The 20682-nt window shown below is 57.7% G+C and overlaps 1 protein-coding gene across 1 annotated transcript in view; it reads left to right on the top strand.

The window, feature by feature from the left end:
• Nucleotides 1–20682, top strand: part of OPHN1 (oligophrenin 1) — a 57326-nt gene that overhangs the window by 23311 nt on the left and 13333 nt on the right. Inside the window, exons 5-18 of the mRNA XM_065846172.2 lie at nt 2294–2395; nt 3281–3391; nt 4087–4191; nt 5154–5283; nt 6773–6873; nt 9759–9850; nt 9960–10038; nt 12177–12210; nt 13245–13307; nt 14381–14455; nt 16051–16135; nt 16490–16548; nt 18079–18184; nt 19880–20039. Of these exons, the coding sequence (XP_065702244.1) occupies nt 2294–2395; nt 3281–3391; nt 4087–4191; nt 5154–5283; nt 6773–6873; nt 9759–9850; nt 9960–10038; nt 12177–12210; nt 13245–13307; nt 14381–14455; nt 16051–16135; nt 16490–16548; nt 18079–18184; nt 19880–20039 (1302 nt within the window). The remainder of the gene's footprint in view (nt 1–2293; nt 2396–3280; nt 3392–4086; nt 4192–5153; nt 5284–6772; nt 6874–9758; nt 9851–9959; nt 10039–12176; nt 12211–13244; nt 13308–14380; nt 14456–16050; nt 16136–16489; nt 16549–18078; nt 18185–19879; nt 20040–20682) is intronic.

The following is a 20682-nucleotide window of genomic DNA, read 5'->3' on the forward strand; positions in this document are numbered from 1 at the left end:
CGGCTCCTTCCAGCTCCGCTCCAGCCGCCGTTTGCGGTTCCCCAGCTGATGGGGTTTGGATTCACCCAGCGCTGCCTTCAGGGAGTGATGGTGAACGCGTCCCCATCTGCGCTCCTGACCGCCTCTCCAGGTTGCAGCACGGGGCGGGAAGTGCAGCGGGCGGCTCTGCCCGTGGCTGCATTGCCTGGCTGGCACCGTCCTGCTTTCCCTGCTGAGCAAACACAGGGAGGCTGGGTGGCTTCTTGGACTTGGCAAGCGTTAGTGGGAAGGTGGTGCTGTCCTCTGCTGAATATTCATGAGGAACTGATTTGTGCTCATGTTTCCAGATTGTGCTTCAGTCTGGGTGGTTTTCTGTGTTGTTTTTCTGTCTTGGCTTGCTCTGTTCAGCAGCCAACAAGCTGTTAGGAGCTTTGACTTGACAATCAGGAGGGATTTGTCGTTCATCCCTCTGCTTTTCAGTATATGTTAAATAGCCGGAGTGGGAGATGATTGGCAGGCCCGCTTTTAGTGCCAAAACTGCCGTTCCAGCTGGTGCCCACCTCGGCAGTCGTTCCCGATCCCCCGTCCCAGGGGTGGCGCCGACCCTGCTGTGCCGAGAGGCCACCCCCGCGTGCCACCTCCCTGGGGACAGCTCCGTCTGGCTGGCCGGGTTTGGAGCTGCCTTTCCATGGCTGGGGCCGTGGGGACCTGCGCGGTTTGGCCGTCCCCGGTGAGCTGCAGGGAGCTCGCGGTGCGGCGCGTGTCACCGCGGGGCTGCGGCCTTGGGCTTGGTGGCTCCTGGCCACAGAAGCGAAGGCAGGTTCCTGCCTGCCCTGGACGTGGCGTGTGGCGGCACGGCCAACGCAGAAGCGTGGCCCTGCAGACGTGGTCGTCGCTGCTTTGCGAACGCTTTGCCGCTCCGGGTTGGGCCGGGCTGCTCGGGGTGTTAGTCACGAGGGTGGGGGTTGTTTTCGCAGCCCTTCCTGGCATCGGCTCCGCAGCTGTGGGGCTGCTTAAATTCGGTTTCGCTCTCGGAGGACTCTCTGCTCCTCTGGATTTCATGGGGATTTCTTTTCTTCTGAGGTGTGGATTTGCTAACATGAAGTTCCAGTATCCCTGATAGTGCAGGGGACGACACCAGAAGATACACTGACTGCTCTGCAGGGCTCTTGTAATTGCGGGGTCTCGGTGGGGCTGGAGCAGTAACTACCGGGGTAGAAAGGTTTCCAAGCTGCATGTGCTCCAGTAAAACTGTACGAGTGTCTGCCCACGTGAGCCCACCAGAAAACAACCCTTCTCCTTCCAGAGGCACCGGGGCAGCGGGAGCGACGGGCTGAGCAGGGCAGGGCTGGGGGCACCCGCGCCCGGCCGAGGTCCCGGTGTGGGAACCCCTGGGTGCCCCACCGGTGGGACATCTCGGACAGACCGGGCAGCCCGTGCTGCTGGAACGGGGAAGCAAAACTTCATGGCAGGAGAACCCACTGAAGAAAGAGAAAAGACCCTATTTAGGAAATGCAGCCTCAAACTTTGCGGTCGCTGCTGAGTTCATGAGGAAAATCGCTGGTGTCAGCCAGCGTGGCAGGGTCCGTCTGCCCTGTGTTGGTGTGAGTTTGCGTGTTCATGGATTTCTGAATGCGGGGAAAGAGAGCAGCATTTCAGAACTTTTAGGACATAACTTGAAAGATACCAGTAATTCCACGGCAGGCTGGCCTTTCATCACCCTGCTTTCCACTTTCCTGAGCTTCAAAAGCTAGACAGAGGATTTGGGCATCCTGTAGATACTCTGTAGTATGTATACACCAGTCCTCAGCTACTTGGACCTGACAGCGAGGCCTCTGCCCGGCTGGAATTTCCTTATTTAAGCAATATAACTGCCTCTCAGTGGCCGGCGGTGGCTCACTCACCGTCTGATCCGAGTGTTTGTCAGCTGGCATCTGCTCACGGTTGTGCCTTGGTCGCCGCAGTCCCCCGCGCGCTCACGGTCACGGCGAGGCAGGAGCGCGCGGCCGCGTCCTCACCGCAGCTTCTCGATGGGTTTTGCTCTCAAATGTCTCTTTTTGCTCTCATTCTGGACATTGATTTGTTTTAACTTGCTCCTGTTTGCTCTCGTTCTGCCGGAGCTCAGTGTCGAGGTGCAACTCAATCCAGTGTGGGCGACGAGCTGTAAATCAGTGCCGGTGGCCGGCTGTTCTGGGTGGGTCCGCCAGAAATTTGCCATAAGAATACTGAATTACACAGAAGGTCTGGGTGGTGTTGCGTGACCGTGTCTGGAAAACACCAACAACTGGTTGTGCTTCAACTCTTGCATCTACAGGAAAGAAAGAAGAAGTTCGAGAAGGATGGTGAGAAGTTTTATTCTATGCTGGATCGCCATTTGCATTTATCTTCCAAAAAGAAGGAATCCCAGTTACAGGAGGTGCGTATGGAGTTTTCTCCCATCGGGTCCTGAACAGAATCTGGATCTTAAAAAGGGGCTGAAAAACCATCCCTTCCAGTAACCAGTTGAAGCTGATAAACAAGTAAATCTACCCACAGCCTGTTCACGTGGATGAGACCAGGGAAGCTGAGGTGACAGTTCCCCGTGTGTCGAATGGCAGTAGTGGCTTTAAGCATCGTCATCGCTTGTTCTTACAGTGCAGGGTTGTGACCAGTTCTCCTGGCAGCCTTTGAACTGGCCTGGGGAGCCGATCTGGCTGAAAAGCAGCTGGTTTTGACTGTTTTTGGCAGCCCGCTGTGGGTGCCGGTGCCTGCGGGGCGGTGCACGGGGGCTGCCCCTCGGCCGCGGCCGCACACGAACGGGCAGAACGGGAGGCACCAGCCGCTCCAGCCCCATCGGAGCAGCTGGATCAAACCAGACCTGCCAGACCACTTGTCAGATCAACCTGCAAGCGTCTTTGCAAGGCGAGCTTTGCGTAAGCCGTGGTAAGGCGGCGTGCCACGCTGTGCCGCCCGGCGCTGCAGCGCTGGGGTTGCCGGGGTCGGGCGGGAGGAGCGTGACGGTGGCCTTGTCCTCAGCAGCTGCGGGTGGAGGAGGAACTTGTGCTGAAATCACAGATGTGCTTCGGGAAAGCCTCGTGCTCGCAGAGGGGAGTGAGGTTCTAAGCGGAGCCAGAAAAGAGAGGAGAATGCCCAGTGCTCCAGTCTTCCGCTTCAGAGCGTTCAAATCCTGGGCTGGACACCTTTGGCTGGCTTTTCTTAAGCAAGGACAGAGCTCCTTGTGGGCTGACAGACAAACACTACTCAAATGTCGTCAAGCTAGGTGGGATGGATTTTCTCTTTTCACCTCTCCCTCTTTTTCCAGGCTGATCTTCAGGTTGACAAAGAGAGACACAACTTCTTCGAGTCCTCGCTCGAGTATGTGTACCAGATCCAGGAAGTGCAAGAAAGCAAGAAATTCAGCATTGTTGAACCGGTAGGAGCTGCCTTTCTGTGCAGGCCTTGCTGTTTGATGCTCAGATGTGCTGGCTTGCTGACAGCCACAAGGGATGAGTTACCGGGCTGGATTTGGTCCCGGGGAACCTTGCGGTGGAGCAGGAGCTGACCTTGCACGCGTGGGGCGCTGCAGCCGAACAGCCTCACCGGGGTTTGCTGGAGCACCTGGTGAGGCCACAGCCCTGTTCCTCCTGTCCGTGGGTCTGTCCCGAGGAGCAGGCTGGACACCGTGTTATGCGTTATCTCCACACCTGTGTGCGGTGAGCGTCAGCTGCCATGGAGCGCATCATGCTCTGCTCGGCTCAGCTGCCCGCGCGGGTGCAGCGGGACGCGCCGGCGCCCGTGCCCAAGGACCCTGTCCCGGGGTGGCTCTGTCCTTCCGTGGACGTGGCCGAGCGTGGGTCCGGCGGGACTCGGACGAGCAGCCTGCGGGGCTGCGCTGGTTCTCCCGGCAGGGTCTTTCGTTCTGGGTGTGTGTTATCAGGACGAGCGTGTGGGTGGTAGACGGGGGCCTTAGGGACTCTGCGGTGGATAAGTCATACTAGAACTTGCATCGCTCTAGAATTGTAAGGAAAACCATTATATTTGTATATGTAAATTCTGAAACTCTGTGTCCTGTCTTTCCTCTGAGCAGAAATATAGACGTTTGATCTGTGTCCTTTCTCTCCTTCGCAGGTGCTGGCTTTTCTCCACAGCCTCTTTACTTACAACAACCTGACGGTGGAGCTGACGCAGGATTTCCTCCCTTACAAACAGCAGCTCCAGCTCAGCCTGCAGAATGTGAGTTCCTGCCCAGCTCAAGTATTTTTTGCATGTGACTTCTATTTCGTTTGTGTTTAAACGCCTCTGCTGGGAAGGCTTTTCCATGCAAGACAAGCTGTCCGTGTTTGCCTTGTGGGAGGTGCAGACAGAGTTATTTCCCTCTCAGTTCACATGTGTTTTCTCCTTTCCCGCACAAGACCGCCTGCAGCAGGTGCTGTTATCACGCTTTTCTCTGTCTAGGAGGGGGACCACTGCCATTATACCATTCAACCTTGTGCATAAACAAGCCTTATAATTTCTTCCAATGTCATGAGATCGAAATTGTACACATCTTCTAAAAAGGCTTCCAATGTTGATGTTAACGGTCTCAGATTACAACGTGCCTCGGTAAGGCCCTCGCTGGCTGAGTGCTCCCACGGGGAAATACCTGTGTCCTGCTCCTTTTATCCTCAGCGTTTCGTGGCCGACGCTCATTCCCGTGCAACAGCAGCCGTGAATGTGCGCCAGGCTGAGTTTGCTGCTGGCTTGTGAATTGGTCTGAGAGGTGTTCATAAAACCCTCTTTAAAAGCCATCCCATGCCCAGCGGTGCAGCACGATCTTCTGAGGAGTGGGCGCCCGTGGTTGTGGAATACACCTGTTACCTGAGCAGCGGTGCCGGAGCAGCTCAGGTGCTCCCTCTGCCTCACCTTGCTTTGAAATGTGCTAAGGTTCTTTCATTGAAAGAGCAAGTGTCCTCCCAGTCGTGACTCCTCAACACCATTCCGCACACGGTGTGTTAAGCCTTGTCCGTTCAATCACGCTTTAAGAGCCCGGTGTTCCGAGAGCTGGAGTTTTCATGTGAATTTGTGCAGTGGCTTCCACGTTTTGTACATTGGGGACCGATTGATTCCTGCCAGAGCACCTGGATTTTGAGCAGGGGTACCTGAAGCTTGCTCTTTGTTCATGTTCAGATGTGCTTCTTTGCATTCTCTCTGAACAGACAAGGAATCATTTTACCAGCACACGGGAGGAGCTGGAAGACCTGAAGAAGAGGATGAAGGAAGCCCCCCTGACCTGCAAGCTCCCCGGGCAGCCGACCATCGAGGGCTATCTGTACACCCAGGAGAAATGTAATGGCTTTTGCATGCCCCTCCAGGCGGTAGGGAAGGGCGAGCCGGCTGTGCCGGGAGCCGCAGCATCGCCCGGCTGTGCGCCGGGACCCCGGAGCTGGCAGCCTGCTCGGCGGTGGCACCCAGCCTGCCCCGCGTTACGCGAGCCGTGTAAGCGAGGAGCTAATTGCCCTGCGCTCCGGTGGGCTGAGACCGATGGCTCTGCTGTAGCGCTGGCCGGTCGCACGTTGGCTGTGTTGACGGGAGCCGGGTGTCCTGCCCAGCGCTGCCGGGGTCCGTGAGCGCGGCTGGGGCGTTGTGCACCGGCAGAGCTGCGCTGCCGGGAGCCAGGCTGCTCGTGATCCTGTGCAGGGTCAAATCACACAGATCCAGCCCCTTACAGATGCTCGTCGTAGCTTCACATGGCCACGCAGGCACCAGCACGCGGGACAAACCTGTGTGCAGAGCTGTGACCTCGGGGTCTGCACACAGCCTGCTCTGTGAGCCATTCATTTTTGGATTATATATGCAAATATATTGATACATATATTTGTATGTATGTTTACCCTGCTTTTCAAAGAAAAGACATGGACAGGAATTTTAGGCACAAGCAAATGTGGCACGTCCCTACCTGCTAATGGCTGCCTGCCGCCCCCATTTGTGTTTCCCCTATAAATGGAGTATGAAGAGAGTTGTTCCTCCAGACACTGCGACTTACAAAAAAATACAGAAAAAATATCAGCTGAAGTATTTAATATAAAGGGGTTCAGGTAAGACAGCAAAGAAAAGTGACAATAAATCTAGTGTGGTATAAATAGGGACTTTAGAGTGTTCTAAAGACGCTGTTGTCTTCACTGCCAAGTTTTCGCCGGCAGGAGAAAATAGTGGTGTCTGTGTGAAACAAACATTCAAGCCACGTAGGATCCTGCCAGCATCGGGCTGGGCTGGGCTTGGCCAGGCCGGCTTGGCTGGGGACCAGAGTCCCACAAACGCCCTTTCACCAGCCGCCTTCTCGGAGGGCGATGGAGGCGGCTCCTCACCCGCTCCTCTTCCTCCCCCCTTCCTCTCCTCTTCCTCCCCCCTTCCTCTCCTCTTCCTCCCCCCTTCCTCTCCTCTTCCTCCCCCCTTCCTCTCCTCTTCCTCCCCCCTTCCTCTCTTCTTCCTCCCCCCTTCCTCTCCTCTTCCTCCCCCCTTCCTCTCCTCTTCCTCCCCCCTTCCTTTCCTCTTCCTCCCCCCTTCCTTTCCTCTTCCTCCCCCCTTCCTCTCCTCCTTCCTCCCCTCTTCCTCTCCTCCTTCCTCCCCTCTTCCTCTCCTCCTGGCTCTTGCGGGTGGAGATGCTGGTGAGGGGGGTGTCCCCGGTGAGGGGTGTCCCTGGTGAGGGGGGTGTCCCTGGTGAGTGGGGTGTCCCTGGTGAGTGGGGTGTCCCTGGTGAGGGGGTGTCCCCGCGGTTTCGGTCCCTGGAGCTGCAGGGCTGTGCTGTCTGTGACTCCAGCTCCTTGTGTGTGTGCAGGGGCGCTGGGCATCTCCTGGGTGAAGTACTACTGCCAGTACGAGAAAGAGGCGAAGACCTTACGGATGACGCCCATGGACCAGAAGCCTGGAGCTAAACAAGTGAGTTCGTTTCTTGGAGGGATGTCCGCAAACACCGACCCAAACAGCGGGTCTCACCCCGTCCCCCCATCTCATCTCTTGCCATAAGCAGACAGACGTACAAACGCCACAGCCCCGCTGGCAGGAGCCATCGTCTGGCAGCTGGGGTCCCCTGATGAGCAGAGGGCTGTGCTGGTGTCCCCAAATAGGGCTGTGCTGGGGTCCCCTGATGAGCAGAGGGCTGTGCTGGGGTCCCCAAACAGGGCTGTGCTGGGGTCCCCTGATGAGCAGAGGGCTGTGCTGGTGACCCCAAATAGGGCTGTGCTGGGGTCCCCTGATGAGCAGAGGGCTGTGCTGGGGTCCCCAAACAGGGCTGTGCTGGGGTCCCCTGATGAGCAGAGGGCTGTGCTGGGGTCCCCAAACAGGGCTGTGCTGGGGTCCCCTGATGAGCAGAGGGCTGTGCTGGGGTCCCCAAACAGGGCTGTGCTGGGGTCCCCTGATGAGCAGAGGGCTGTGCTGGTGTCCCCAAGCAGGGCTGTGCTGGGGTCCCCAAGCAGGGCTGTGCTGGGGTCCCCAAGCAGGGCTGTGCTGGGGTCCCCAAACAGGGCTGTGCTGGTGTTCCCAAGCAGGGCTGTGCTGGGGTCCCCTCACGAGCCCAGGGCTGTGCTGGTGTCCCCAAGCAGGGGGGGTCCCGTCACGAGCAGAGTGCTGTGCTGGCAGCAGACGCGGGTTCGTGTGACGCGAGTGTCATTTGAGCAGTGGTGACTTGCGAGTTTGGTCCAGTGTGAAGCTTCTGCCTTTCTAGACAGGCTGATTTTTGTGTTTCTCCACAGAAACGGGCAGTGACCCTGCAGCCTGGTTTGCACATGAGCCTCTGGCAGTGATTCCAAGTGCTGGAATTACTTGAGCTGCCAGCTGAGCGCTTCCACAAGCAGGATTCTCTGCCTCTGCGTGTTTGCTCAGTCGCTGGTTTGTGGTTTTGATTTCTGTTTTCAGAACTCGTTACCGGCGTTAGGAGAGGAGGAGAGGGCAGTGGCTGCAGCTCTAAACTGCGCAATGAAGCAGTGGTTTGGGGCACTACTTCTTTCACAAAGTGCTTCGGTTTTCGGCAGTGAGCGATGTGTCTGGGAGTTCCTGCCGTTCCTAGGAGGGGCCGGGTCGGGGGATGATGGAGCACAGCGAGCGCGGCCAGCGGGGCCCACCCGCCTCCTCTGGCGTCCCCCGGGGCTCCGCAGCCCCTGAGCTCATGCTCCGCTCCTTGGCAGCCCTGCGCAGCAGTCACACAGAACGTGCTCTTTGGAAGCCCTTGGCAGAGACCTTGACAAATACACGTCCGAAACATGGACTGGAGAGATCTGTTGTCATCTCTGCCGTAAACACGTCTAGTGAGGGCAATTAGCACAGGGCAGGGACTTGTAAAAATGTGAATTAGTGCTGTTCCCAAACTCTTGCAGTCTGGTAATCTGCACGTTTGAGTCACAGCTGCCACACAGCTTCAAACGCCACTGTTAAGAGTGCTCTTAAAAACCCCAAACAACCGGCGCACACAGAAAACACGGCCAGGAGATTTATCAGCACAGCGTGGAGGCTGGACCCAGCCTGGGAGCAGGCTGGACCCAACCTGGGAGGAGGCTGGATGTAACCTGGGAGCAGGCTGGATGTAACCTGGGAGCAGGCTGGACCCAGCCTGGGAGGAGGCTGGATGTAACCTGGGAGCAGGCTGGATGTAACCTGGGAGCAGGCTGGATGTAACCTGGGAGGAGGCTGGATGTAACCTGGGAGCAGGCTGGACCCAACCTGGGAGCAGGCTGGAGGTAACCTGGGAGCAGGCTGGACCCAGCCTGGGAGGAGGTTCCTTGTCACTCTCTTGGCTCTGCTCGATCCGCTCCTGCCAGAGCTCCGGCAGACTCAGCAGTGCCACTCGGGGTGATGAGCGCGTTCCAGGTTTGCAGCTCAGCCAGAGGGTCTGGTTGGTTTTAAGGTCTCCTGAGCATCTCTTCAGAGCTCCTGCAGGTCCTGGAGATCTCACAGTCACATCACAAATCGACTCTGCTGTAGAGTCAGTCAATGCCCCTTCACTAGGGGACATAACTTCTTCTCAGTGAGGGTGGCAGAGCCTGGCCCAGGCTGCCCAGGGAGGTTGTGGAGTCTCCTTCTCTGCAGACATTCAAACCCGCCTGGACCCCTTCCTGTGGAACCTCAGCTGGGTGTTCCTGCTCCATGGGGGATTGCACTGGATGAGCTTTCCAGGTCCCTTCCAATCCCAAACATCCTGTGATACTGTGATAACACAGAGGTCCAGAGCACAGCCCGCAGCGCCGGCCGCTCAGCAGAGCGCGTCTGCTCTGGAGCTGGTCGGTTACTGTTCTTTTTCTACAAAGTATTTTGTGTCAAGCTGTTTGTGCCATGAACGCTGTGGATAATTGTTAGTGCTGATTAGGTCCGACGAAAATCAGGACTCAGCTGTGTCAGATGGCGGACAAGCACAGTCCTGGCTCCGAGACCCGCGCCTGCCTCCCGCGGGTTGCTCTCGCAGGGCTCCTGCTCTGCAGACTCGTTCTGATGCTGAGGTATTCAGCGCTCATTCGCAGGTAGTGCCATGAAGTCTGGAACGCTCTGTAGCCGAGGAGAGGAAGCCTGGCTCCCGAAGCCTTTGAGCTCTGCGTGTTGATGGTGGGAAGGACCATCTGTGCTCCCAGTGCCGATGCCGTTGGGCGGCAGGGCACCCTGGAGCCGGCGCTCTGCGGGCAGTGCCGCACCGTGCCACACCATGCCACACCATGCCACACCGTGCCCCACCATACCACACCGTGCCACACCGTGCCACACCGTGCCGCAGGGTGCTGAGGAGCCCCAGGTCTCCTGGGCTTCTGTCTTCTGACCTTGGCTTCTGTTTTCTCTCCCAGGGCACCTTAGACCTGACCCTGAAATCCTGTGTAAGAAGAAAGACGGACTCCATAGACAAAAGGTTTTGTTTTGACATTGAAACTAATGAAAGGTGAGATGCGTCGTGTTCAAATGGCCTCGAAACAGATGAGCCCTGTGAACCCGAGTGAAATCGCTCTCTGCCATTCATTAAAAAACCCTTCCTCTTCGTTTCCCGGCAGGCCCGGGACCATCACGCTGCAGGCGCTGTCGGAAGCCAACCGCAGGCTGTGGATGGAGGCCATGGACGGGAAGGAGCCGGTGAGTGCGGGAGCTGCCGGAGCGCGGCCGAGCAGCGTCCTCTGCCGGCGGGACCGCGGTGACACGGCCGCCGCTGTCACCTCCTGCTCTGCCTGCGGCGTCACTCAGCCCCCACCGAGCTGCGGCTGGGGGCTGCGCAGTTCCGTGGGGCACACACGGGTCTGAGCGGTTCCATGGGGCACACACAGGGCTGTGCAGTTCCATGGGGCACACACGGGTCTGGGCGGTTCCATGGGGCACACACGGGTCTGAGCGGTTCCATGGGGCACACACGGGTCTGAGCGGTTCCATGGGGCACACACGGGTCTGAGCGGTTCCATGGGGCACACACGGGTCTGAGCGGTTCCATGGGGCACACACGGGGCTGTGCGGTTCCATGGGGCACACACGGGTCTGAGCGGTTCCATGGGGCACACACGGGTCTGAGCGGTTCCATGGGGCACACACAGGGCCGTGCAGTTCCATGGGGCACACACGGGTCTGAGCGGTTCCATGGGGCACACACGGGGCTGTGCAGTTCCATGGGGCACACACGGGTCTGAGCGGTTCCATGGGGCACACACGGGGCTGTGCAGTTCCATGGGGCACACATGGGTCTGAGCGGTTCCGTGGGCACACATGGGTCTGTGCGGTGCCGTGGGGCACAGATGTGTCAGTATGGTTCCATGGGGCACAGATGGGTCCGTGCGGTTCCGTGGGGCACAGAGGCGTCCATGCGGTTCCGTGGGGCACAGAGAGGTCTGTACGGTGCCGTGGGGCACACACGGATCTGAGCGGTTCCGTGGGGGACAGATGGGTCTGAGCGGTTCCGTGGGGCACAGACGGGTCCGTGCGGTTCCATGGGGCACAGATGGGTCTGTGCGGTTCCATGGGGCACAGACGGGTCCGTGCGGTTCCATGGGGCACAGATGGGTCTGTGCGGTTCCATGGGGCACAGACGGGTCCGTGCGGTTCCATGGGGCACAGATGGGTCTGTGCGGTTCCGTGGGGCACAGATGGGTCTGTAGGGTTCCGTGGGGCACACACGGGTCTGAGCGGTTCCATGGGGCACAGAAGGGTCTGTGTGGTTCCATGGGGCACACACAGGTCCATGCAGTTCCGTGGGGCACACATGGGTCTGAGCGGTTCCGTGGGGCACACACAGGTCTGTGTGGTTCCGTGGGGCACAGATGGGTCTGAGCAGTCCCATGGGGCACACACAGTGCTGTGCAGTTCCGTGGGGCACAGATGGGTCTGAGCAGTCCCATGGGGCACACAGTGCTGTGCAGTTCCGTGGGGCATAGAGGGGTCTGTGCAGTTCCATGGGGCACAGAGGGGTCTGTGCAGTTCCGTGGGGCACAGAGGGGTCTGTGCAGTTCCATGGGGCACAGAGGGGTCTGTGCAGTTCCGTGGGGCACAGAGGGGTCTGTGCAGTTCCATGGGGCACAGAGGGGTCTGTGTGGCTCTGCCGGCAGCACAGGCTGCACCGGGAGTGGTTTCCCCATGGTGCCGCAGAGCCGTGGCAGCTGCTGCCGGGCAGGAGGCTCGGGCCGTGGGGCTCGGGGCTGTGGGGCTCAGGGCCGTGGGGCTCGGGGCTGTGGGGCTCAGGGCCGTGGGGCTCAGGGCTGTGGGGCTCAGAGCTGTGGGGCTCAGGGCTGTGGGGCTCAGGGCTGGTGCTGCCAGCCGGGCACGCGGGGGCTGGGGATCCCCCAGCTGAGGTGTGTTGTTACATAGGACGGATTTTTGATTTTCTGTTGGGAACAGCACCTGCTGTTTATTGTTAATAAATAAAATACAGCGTTTTTTGTATCGGATGAAAGAATGTCCTGACACTTAAATCTCTAAAAGCAATCAAATGGAGGAAAAGCCCCCAGCCCCTGCGTGCCCGGCTGCGTGTTCACTGCGCACCTAGGGACAGGCAAAGTTTCCTGTTCAGTTTTTGGGAGACCTGTATCCTGGAAACAGGTGCTCCAGTGAAATGCAGCAACAACCTGTTTACTGTGTAGATAATGGTACCTTGCTTAATTATAAAATGACATTTCTTGGGGAGATTGTCTGGCTGTGATTGACCTCGGGTGATTTATGGGTGCTGCATTTTCTTTTGAAGGGAAACACCAGCTCACTCGCACTGTGTTCTCGTTTCTTGCTCCCCGTTTCAGATCTACCACAGCCCCATCACCAAGCAGGAGGAAAGTGAGTAACCGCTGCTGCCGTTCCCGGAGCTGCCGGGGCCAGATCAGAATGGGTTGCGAACGGTAAAATGTGTCGGTTGCGATGTGCGGGTTTTATTTAGCAGAACCAGCAGGACGCGGGGTTCAGTTTGTGCCTCTAAATCCCAAAGTAACAGAGGGGAAAAAGGTCAGCGGGAGATTTTGGGGACGTTTCCCTTAGCAAAGATTATAATTGGAAAGTAGAGGTGGCATTTAGTCCCTGGAGCTGCCATCCCAGCACCTTGTCCCATGTGTCCCCTCATGTGGGGGTGTCCCCTCCCCCCAGAAAACACAAACAACTCTAGAACTGCTCAAAAACCACCACCACCAGCCACAGAAACAACAAAAGACAAAAACCAACCAAACAAAAGCCAAACAAGAAGCTGCAGCACCGTGGTTATTTAGGAGAAATCCAGTGTGAAAGTCTGCACTGAACAGAAAAGCGTCTCCCGTGGTAACGCAGGCCGTCCTTCCAGGTACCCTGCGAACGTCAGCAGGAGTGGTGATGGGATTGCAGAGGTTGAAATATGTGTATGGGGACAATCCCGCGTTCCCACCTGCGTCGCGATGCTCCAGGCGGGCAGAGCCGTGCTCTGGGTCAGGCCTGGGACGGAGCTCGTTCTGCTCCTCCCAGCACATCGAGCTGTGTTGGGTTTGCTTTTTAGTCTCGTCGAGTAGATAGGCAGAAATTACACGGTCCTGTGATGGGGAAGAGCTTTGGCTGTGGATTTTGCAGTGCTCTGGACTGATTAATCTGCTCTGGAAATGATTAAGCAGCTTCTTATCAGATACAAATTCACATGTGGCCAGACTGATGTACACTTTTATTATTAAAGACAGAAAGGGGGTAGGGAGCAATGCTGGAACTCAGGATAAATAGAAGGAAAAATGGAGCACGTGGAACTAATAATTCCTCGTAGGATGCAAGGGGTGCCGGTGTTTTCCGGGGATGCGGGTGCGGGGTGCGAGCGGGGCCGGCGGTGCCCGCTCAGGTAACCCGTGTTGTGTTTGGCGCAGTGGAGCTCAACGAGGTCGGCTTCAAGTTCGTGCGGAAATGCATCAACGCGGTGGAAACGAAAGGTGAGGTGCGGCCGCCCGGCTCCCGGCGCTGCCGCCGCCCTCGCGTTGCTTCGCGGCCCCAGAGTTGTGCTGTGTGTGGGAGTCCGCGACACGGGGCTTCGGCCGTTAACTGGAGAGCACGTGTCCGAGCAGCAGAAATCCTGCGCCATCCCGGGTGTCGTTGTACCGGATGCTGGTTAGGATTGAATTTCTGCCCTTGTGCTGGTTTCATCGACCAGTTTCTCGCACACGGGTTGATGGCAGGATGAGAGCTCTGGTGTGCCTGTGCTGGGGGACAGGCAGGGTTAACTGGGGTTAACTGGGGTTAACTGGGGCACCGGCTCATTCAGCCTCATGTTGCTGGAAGCAGCAGGACAGAAGCGGGGGGCTTTTGTGGAACACCTGTGCTGGTTGGTGTGCAACAGCTGTACCAGTGTACATGGCCTGAACCAGTGTACATGGCCTGTACCCATGTACATCAGCCTGTACTGATCTACATTGCCTGTACTGGTGTGCATCACCTGTACTGGTACACATCACCTGTACTGGTGTGCATCAACCTGTACTGGTACACATCACCTGTACTGGTGTACATCAGCCTGTACTGGTACACATCACCTGTACTGGTGTGCATCAACCTGTACTAGTGTACATGGCATGTACTGGTGTGCATCACCTGGACTGGTGTACATCAGCCTGTACCAGTGTACATCACCTGTACCATGTACTGGTGTACACTGGTCAGGGTGTGGAGCTGAGGGTCCTGGGATGGGGATGGGAACAGAGCTGGGGTGCGGGGCTGAGGGTCCTGATCAGATCTGGGGTGCAGGGCCGGGGGTGCTGGGATGGGGTTGGAGGTGCGGGCCGGGGGTGCCGGTCAGATCCGGGGTGCGGGGCTGGGGGTGCGGGACAGGGGTGCCGGTCAGATCCGGGGTGCGGGCTGGGGTCCCGATCAGATCCGGGGTGCGGGCTGGGGGTGCGGGTCCCGGCCGCTGCGGTCCCGGCGGTGGCGGTGGCGGCGGCGGTGGCGGTGCCGGTGCCGCCAGGGGGGGCCGTCGGGCCGCGCCGCCCGGCTGACGCGCTTTCCCCGCCAGGGCTCGCTACCGAGGGCGTGTACCGGACCGTGGGCAGCAACATCCAGGTGCAGAAGCTGCTGAACGCCTTCTTCGGTAAGAATGAACTGTTCTGTGCAACCAGCTTCTGCAGTTTCCGTGTCGTTTAACAGGGACAGCGCGGGTCAGGTTTCCCATGTCCGGCACCGCTGTTGGTCCCCCTGGCCCCACTTCACCTCCTTTTCTGGGCTTTTTTCTGCAACCTGCTCTAGTGCCTCTCCCTTTAAACTGCGTGTCTGTTTTAAGTTAAGAGAGCAGCCGCGAGACGAAGCGAGGCAGTGACCCCGGAGCAGTGGGGACGAGCTTTCTCCCATCGGCTGCTAAAAATATTCAGGCATTTTGGAGTCACGTTCCTGCTGCGGGCCCAGGGTGCAGGATGGTGGCCAAGGAGAGACGAGCCCTCGCCCTGCACTGCTTTGCCTTGTCCCACCTCCTAAACCAGCCCCCCGACCAGCGCGGGGGACCCTTGTCCTTGGTGGGTGTCACAAGAACTGTCCCCTCCAGGGATGCCATCCCGCTGGGTTAAGGTGTTCACCTGGATGGATGGGATACCTCACTGTATGCAATGTGTACGTGGGTTGGTTAATGTATGCATTTCTGTGTTCCTGCGGTAAGCACTGCAGAAGGTGCCCTGGCACCGGTACCCATGTGCCTTGGGCTGCACCAGCTCCCTGCGCACACATCTGGTATCAATGCAGTATGCAAAGGCTTTACTCTGGTTTTTCACTATTGTTTGCTATTGATTTTGGTATTGTTTGTTAAAGCAGCTGGTTCGTGGTGATGTGTAGCTGTCCCGGTTCCCGCGGAGCCGCGCTGCACACAGCTATCCAGTTACACCAGCTACTGACTAATTACTTAGCATAAGTTTTTGTTGCTTCTTGGTTCTCACCCTCCCTGTGAGCAGCTCTGCGGTTTTCTCATCTGAACCCCACCAGTGAATGGTTTTTCGTTTTATTTATGGGCATTGGTCTGGTTGGCCACTTGCCACCCCACTGTGTACAGACTCAGGATGGGAAGTGCAACAGCACAGCAATAGCTGCTGCAGGAGGAGCAGCTGAGCTTTGGTCACAAGATAGAGATTTTTTTCTTTTTTTGTCTCTAGTCCTATTCCTTTTCATAAATAAATCATGCAGTTTGTTTCTCGAGTGCAGCCGCCCCTCATCCCCGAGCAGGGCACGTCCGTCTCTCCTCCGTGCCCAGCGGCGCTGCGGCTGCCGGGGCGGCCGGAGCGCTGTGTCCTGCTCCTCCTCGCCCTGCAGCGACAGGGGATGTTTCCAGAACAGCCTGCAGGGGAGGGCGTGGAGCTGGACCTCTGGTTACTCTGAGTGTCAGAAAGCTTGTCTTGGATCTAAGTGTGTCCTCTCTGCCCGTCTTGGCTGTGCTGGGAAAAAACAAACTGTAGAGAATGTGCCCTCACTGACTTTTCGCCACTGCTTAAACATAACTGCTCTGTCCCCGCTAGCGCTGCTCCTCAGCCCTTCCCAGCGCCGACACTGGCACTGTTGTTCTGCTTGTCCCAGCAGAGAGAACCAGCAGCTTTCCTGCTGTGCTGCGGGAGCTTCGCGCGTCTCCAGAGGAGCCCCCGAGCGCGTGCTGTGTATGAACAGCCTCCAGGCGGATCCTGTTCTAAACCTATTGTGTTCTTCCTCCAGATCCAAAATGTCCAGGGGACGTGGATCTCCAGGGTGGCGACTGGGACATCAAGACGATCACCAGCTCACTCAAGTTCTACCTCAGGTAGCGCTGCAGGTCACACCTGTGCCGCGTGGGCTAAGGAGCTTGGGGCTCACCTGGGCAAAAGGCGCAGCGAGCTGCCAGGTGTTGACATCTGGCTCCTGGAAAGGGCGGAGAAGTGGCAGCGGCTTTGGGAAGAGGAATGGATTTTTCAATTTTAAGCTGCTTTTTTGAGAAATACGCCTGTTGTAGAAACGCCACATCCCCTGGGGAAGGCAGATCGGTACTGCTGGTGGGGGGAGATGCCCCGGGGAGCGGCGGTGCGGGAGGAGGAAGGGGTTTTGGCGTCTGTCCCTTGCCGTCAGCGGTGCGCGGGCACTGCCCCGCAGAGCTCAGCCTTCTCTCTGCTCCTCGCAGGAACCTGTCCGAGCCCGTCATGACCTACAAGCTCCACAAAGAGTTGGTCCTGGCTGCCAGTAAGTCCTGCGCACGGCCGGATCCCCCGGTATGGCTGGATCCCCCGGTACAGCCAGATCCCTCGGTACAGCCGGATCCCCCGGTACGGCCAGATCCCCCAGTACAACCAGATCCCCCGGTACGGCCGGATCCCCTGGTACGGCCAGATCTCCTGGTACGGCCAGATCTCCTGGTACGGCCAGATCCCCTGATACGGCCAGATCCCCTGGTACAACCAGATCCCCCCAGTACAACCAGATCCCCCCGGTACAGCCGGATCCCCCTGGTACGGCCGGATCCCCTGGTACAGCCAGATCCCCCGGCACGGCCGGATCCCCGGCACGGCTCTGCCAGCCCCACGCCGCGTGTCTGGCCGCAGCCCCACAGGAAGAGGAGGGACCCTCTCTTCTCGGCGCTGCATTGCAGGGAGCGGCAGGTGCTCTTCCCTTCTTTCCTTTGCTGTCGCAGTTCTCGTCCCTCTAACAGGGCTTTGTGCTCCCGGGGGTCTTGAGAGCAAACACAAGTGTCCCGGAAGGATTGTTCCTCAGTAGTGTTAATACCTGTGAGGGAGTGGGGTGTGCTGTTGTCACACAATAGATAAGTGCTCCCTTTGGGTCATGGAATTTGCCCTGGGATGTTGAATTCAAAGTGTCTACCAGCACATGAAAGACGTTTTTCCGCTGCCGCTCTTGCGACTGAGCTGCAACCCGTAGTGACAGGGATGAGCCCAGGCAGGTGGACATACCGACAGCGTTGCCTCGGCTGCCCCTTTGGTGTGGCTGGATTTAATAAGCTGTAATAATCCTGCACTGAATCCTGAGAGCGTGTTGAGAGCCAGCGCGCTGAGGTGGAGCCTGGAGGGGTACAGGGAGACGCTCATCGCCCTCAGAATGAGGGTCCAGGCGTTTGGAAATGCCGGCGCGCTCCGGACACCTGGGGGAGGGCATCCTGCGCACCCCTGCCGCCCCGAGCCCGCGGGAGCGCGGAACTCCCGCTTCTCTTCGTTTTGGACCTTTTGAGAATTAATAACACTTGTTCTTTCCTGGAAAGGAAAAAATTTCCACCACCTGCTGATTGCACCCAAGCCCAAGATTTATTAGTTTCAGAACCGGTTAAACCAATGGCGACTGGGTACTTGTAAACCGTAATCCCTTCCCTACCTCAGAAACCTGCACGTTAAGCTTCTCAAGAAGCCCCACTATCATTTCACGCTGTTTTACCGTGTCTCCGTCACCCGTGTCTGCCCGGGCTGGTGAGGTGCCCGCGCAGGGGGCGGGGCGGGGGTCCCCGGCCTGCCCGGCTGCTCAGTGCTGCCCTGGCTCCCGTGCCGGCCTCATTTCTGCCTCTCTCCGCTCCGTTCTGTTCCTCACCACCATTACCCCGTTGCTACGTAATCTCGTTTTCCTGCGCGTCCCACGGCGGGTTTGGCCAGCCAGCCCCACGCTGCACAGGGAGCAGCTCCCACAGAGTTTCTTTGGCTTCATCTTTCTCTGATGTGTTTACTTTGAAAGTGGTGGGCACAAACTTTCCTTTGTGTTATTGCTTTCCAGAGTCCGAGAACCTGGATTACAGGCTGGGAGCCATTCACGCTCTGGTCTATAAACTGCCTGACAAGAACAGAGAGATGTTAGAGCTCCTCATACAACACCTCGTCAAGTAAGCAGATGTTTTGCTCTGAAGCCCAAGCAAGGGGGATAATGGAATCAGCAGCACAAGCCTTTTTTTGTGGCAGGTTTGCAAAACCGTATCCACCGCAGTCCCCCCGGGAATGTAGGGTTGGAGTGCACGAACGGTGGGGCTGTGCGTGCTGCCCGCTGCGCTGAGCGCTGCTGCTCCTTCAGCTGCCGCTTTCGCCCCCGCTCTGACAGGAGCAGCCAGGAAATAATTTTAAAATGAAAATACCCTCTGGTAACAGAGCTATAAATTGTCACATCTCACTCCAGTTAACAAGAACGTTAGGTCTGGGGTTTGGGAACAGCTGTGGGACCCGCGTCCGTGGGCTGACATGCAGCGTGCTTTGGTTTTATCTCCAGCTCTGTGGACTCCGTGTCCTGAGCCCCCCGAGCAGCACGAGGGCTCGAGCGTGCCAGTCTGTGCCCCCAGCAGGGGCCACGGCATTGGGGTGACAGGGATCGCGCTGGGACTGTGGAGAAGTCCCTTTCAAAACCGTATCAGAAATAAGCAGGGCCGACCTGGGATCGTCACACCCGACACTCAAGGCGAGTGCTTGGCCCCTGGTGCCAGGGCCCCTCTTTGGGGGATCCCACCCTCTCTGGGGGATCCCACCCTCTCTGGGGGATCCCACCCTCTCTGGGGGATCCCGCCGTCTCTGGGGGATCCCGCTGTCTCTGGGGGATCCCGCTGTCTCTGGGGCTCCTGCCCGCCGTCCCGTTGCAGCTGCCCATGCACGGTGTGCGGTTTTCGGAGCCCTTTCCCGGCGGGCAGCAGGGCTGCGTGTCCGATGTGCCATCCGGTGAAGCTGACGCTGCACTTGTGATCATTGTGTTTATTCCTTAAAGTGTTTACTCTTGAACCCTGCTCCCTGTCCCTTTGTGCCGACAGAAACTTCTCTCACAGCAGTGGCGCGGGGCAAACCCGGGATCAGGGTCCCACTGTCCCCGTTCCAGCTCTGGTGCGGGATCAGGGTCCCGCTGTCCCCGTTCCAGCTCTGGTGCGGGATCAGGGTCCCGCTGTCCCCGTTCCAGCTCTGGTGCGGGATCAGGGTCCCGCTGTCCCCGTTCCAGCTCTGGTGCGGGATCAGGGTCCCGCTGTCCCCGTTCCAGCTCTGGTGCGGGATCAGGGTCCCGCTGTCCCCGTTCCAGCTCTGGCGCGGCCGTGCCCAGCGCGGTGGCCGGTGCTGCCCCGGCTCACGAGCTCCTGCTCAGCTCCAGGGCTGCTGGAGAGCCAGCTCTGCCCCGTGAGAACGGGGGCTCTTTCAGAAAGAAGATGCTGTAGAGATCAATCGTGAACCTCCAAAGTGTGCTCCCTACATTCAATCCTCCTCCTTCACAGAGGAAAAATTAAAACCAGAAGTCAGTTCTGGATAAACAGGATATTCCTGTTTAAATGGTTCCTTTTGTGTGTGTGTTGCGCAGATGACTTTTCGTTGCAGAGTGAGGAGGGGAGCCGGAGTGGGAAGGGACACATGGAAGTGCTGTTGCTCTCCCAAACACGCGTGCCGTAGCCAGAGACACGTTTTATCTCTGGGAGAGCTGGGAAACAAATTCTGCTGAAACAAAATGAAGCAAATAGAATGACTGATCCTTACACTATCGTTTTCTATTCCTTGGAGTAAGATCTGTTTGAAGAAGCCCAAACCAAGCCCTGTTCCTCTGTCCGTCCTCTCCGCAGCGTGTGTGAGCACAGCCGGGAGAACCTGATGTCCCCGTCTAACATGGGGGTGATATTTGGACCGACCCTCATGCGGGCCCAGGAGGACACCGTGGCAGCGATGATGAACATCAAGTTCCAAAACATCGTGGTCGAGATCCTCATCGAGCACTTTGGGAAGGTAGGGGCTGCTCCGGCGGCTCCATCGCTCCGTTGGCTGTTGCTGCGGCAACGATGGAGCTCGGGCTCTTTTTGCCGGAGTCTCCGCGGGGACTGGGGGGTTTCTATAATGCGCTGTGCAGAAATGCTTGGGAAGGAAACAGTAGTGCAGATATGTTCCTCGCTCTTCCCTTTAGCTACTTCTGAAAGAAGCTCTGAGTCCAGGGATTTTTGCTTTTCTTTTTAAATAAGAGGAATCTTTATTGAAAAAAATAACCTGTTCTGTGCCTGGAGATACAGGCAGGCCTCTCCATGTTCCTTTGCTGAAGGCAGGAGCCAGACCGGAGCGTAACTGGTTTCAATGGGCACAGTCCATGATGAGACACTATACAACTATTAATACAGGGGAAGAACCAGAATATTCCACTGCCTTCTGTATTAGTGCTTTCTCCTTGTGCTGTCTGATAGGCTTGTATTTCGATATTTAAAAACTTGAGCAGCATTCGCATTTGGATCAGCATTCCAGGGACCAGGTCGCTCTCCTGTTAACAGCACTCGCTTTGGAGGAGCGAGTTTGGTCCTTCAGCCTTCCATAATGCTTGATGTTACAGAGTGTACAAGCACCCTCTCCTGTTTTAGGGTAGAAGACAGTTGGAAGCCATCCT

The sequence above is a fragment of the Patagioenas fasciata genome, chromosome 11 (assembly GCF_037038585.1).
Source record: "Patagioenas fasciata isolate bPatFas1 chromosome 11, bPatFas1.hap1, whole genome shotgun sequence".
NCBI classification, from domain to species: domain Eukaryota; kingdom Metazoa; phylum Chordata; class Aves; order Columbiformes; family Columbidae; genus Patagioenas; species Patagioenas fasciata.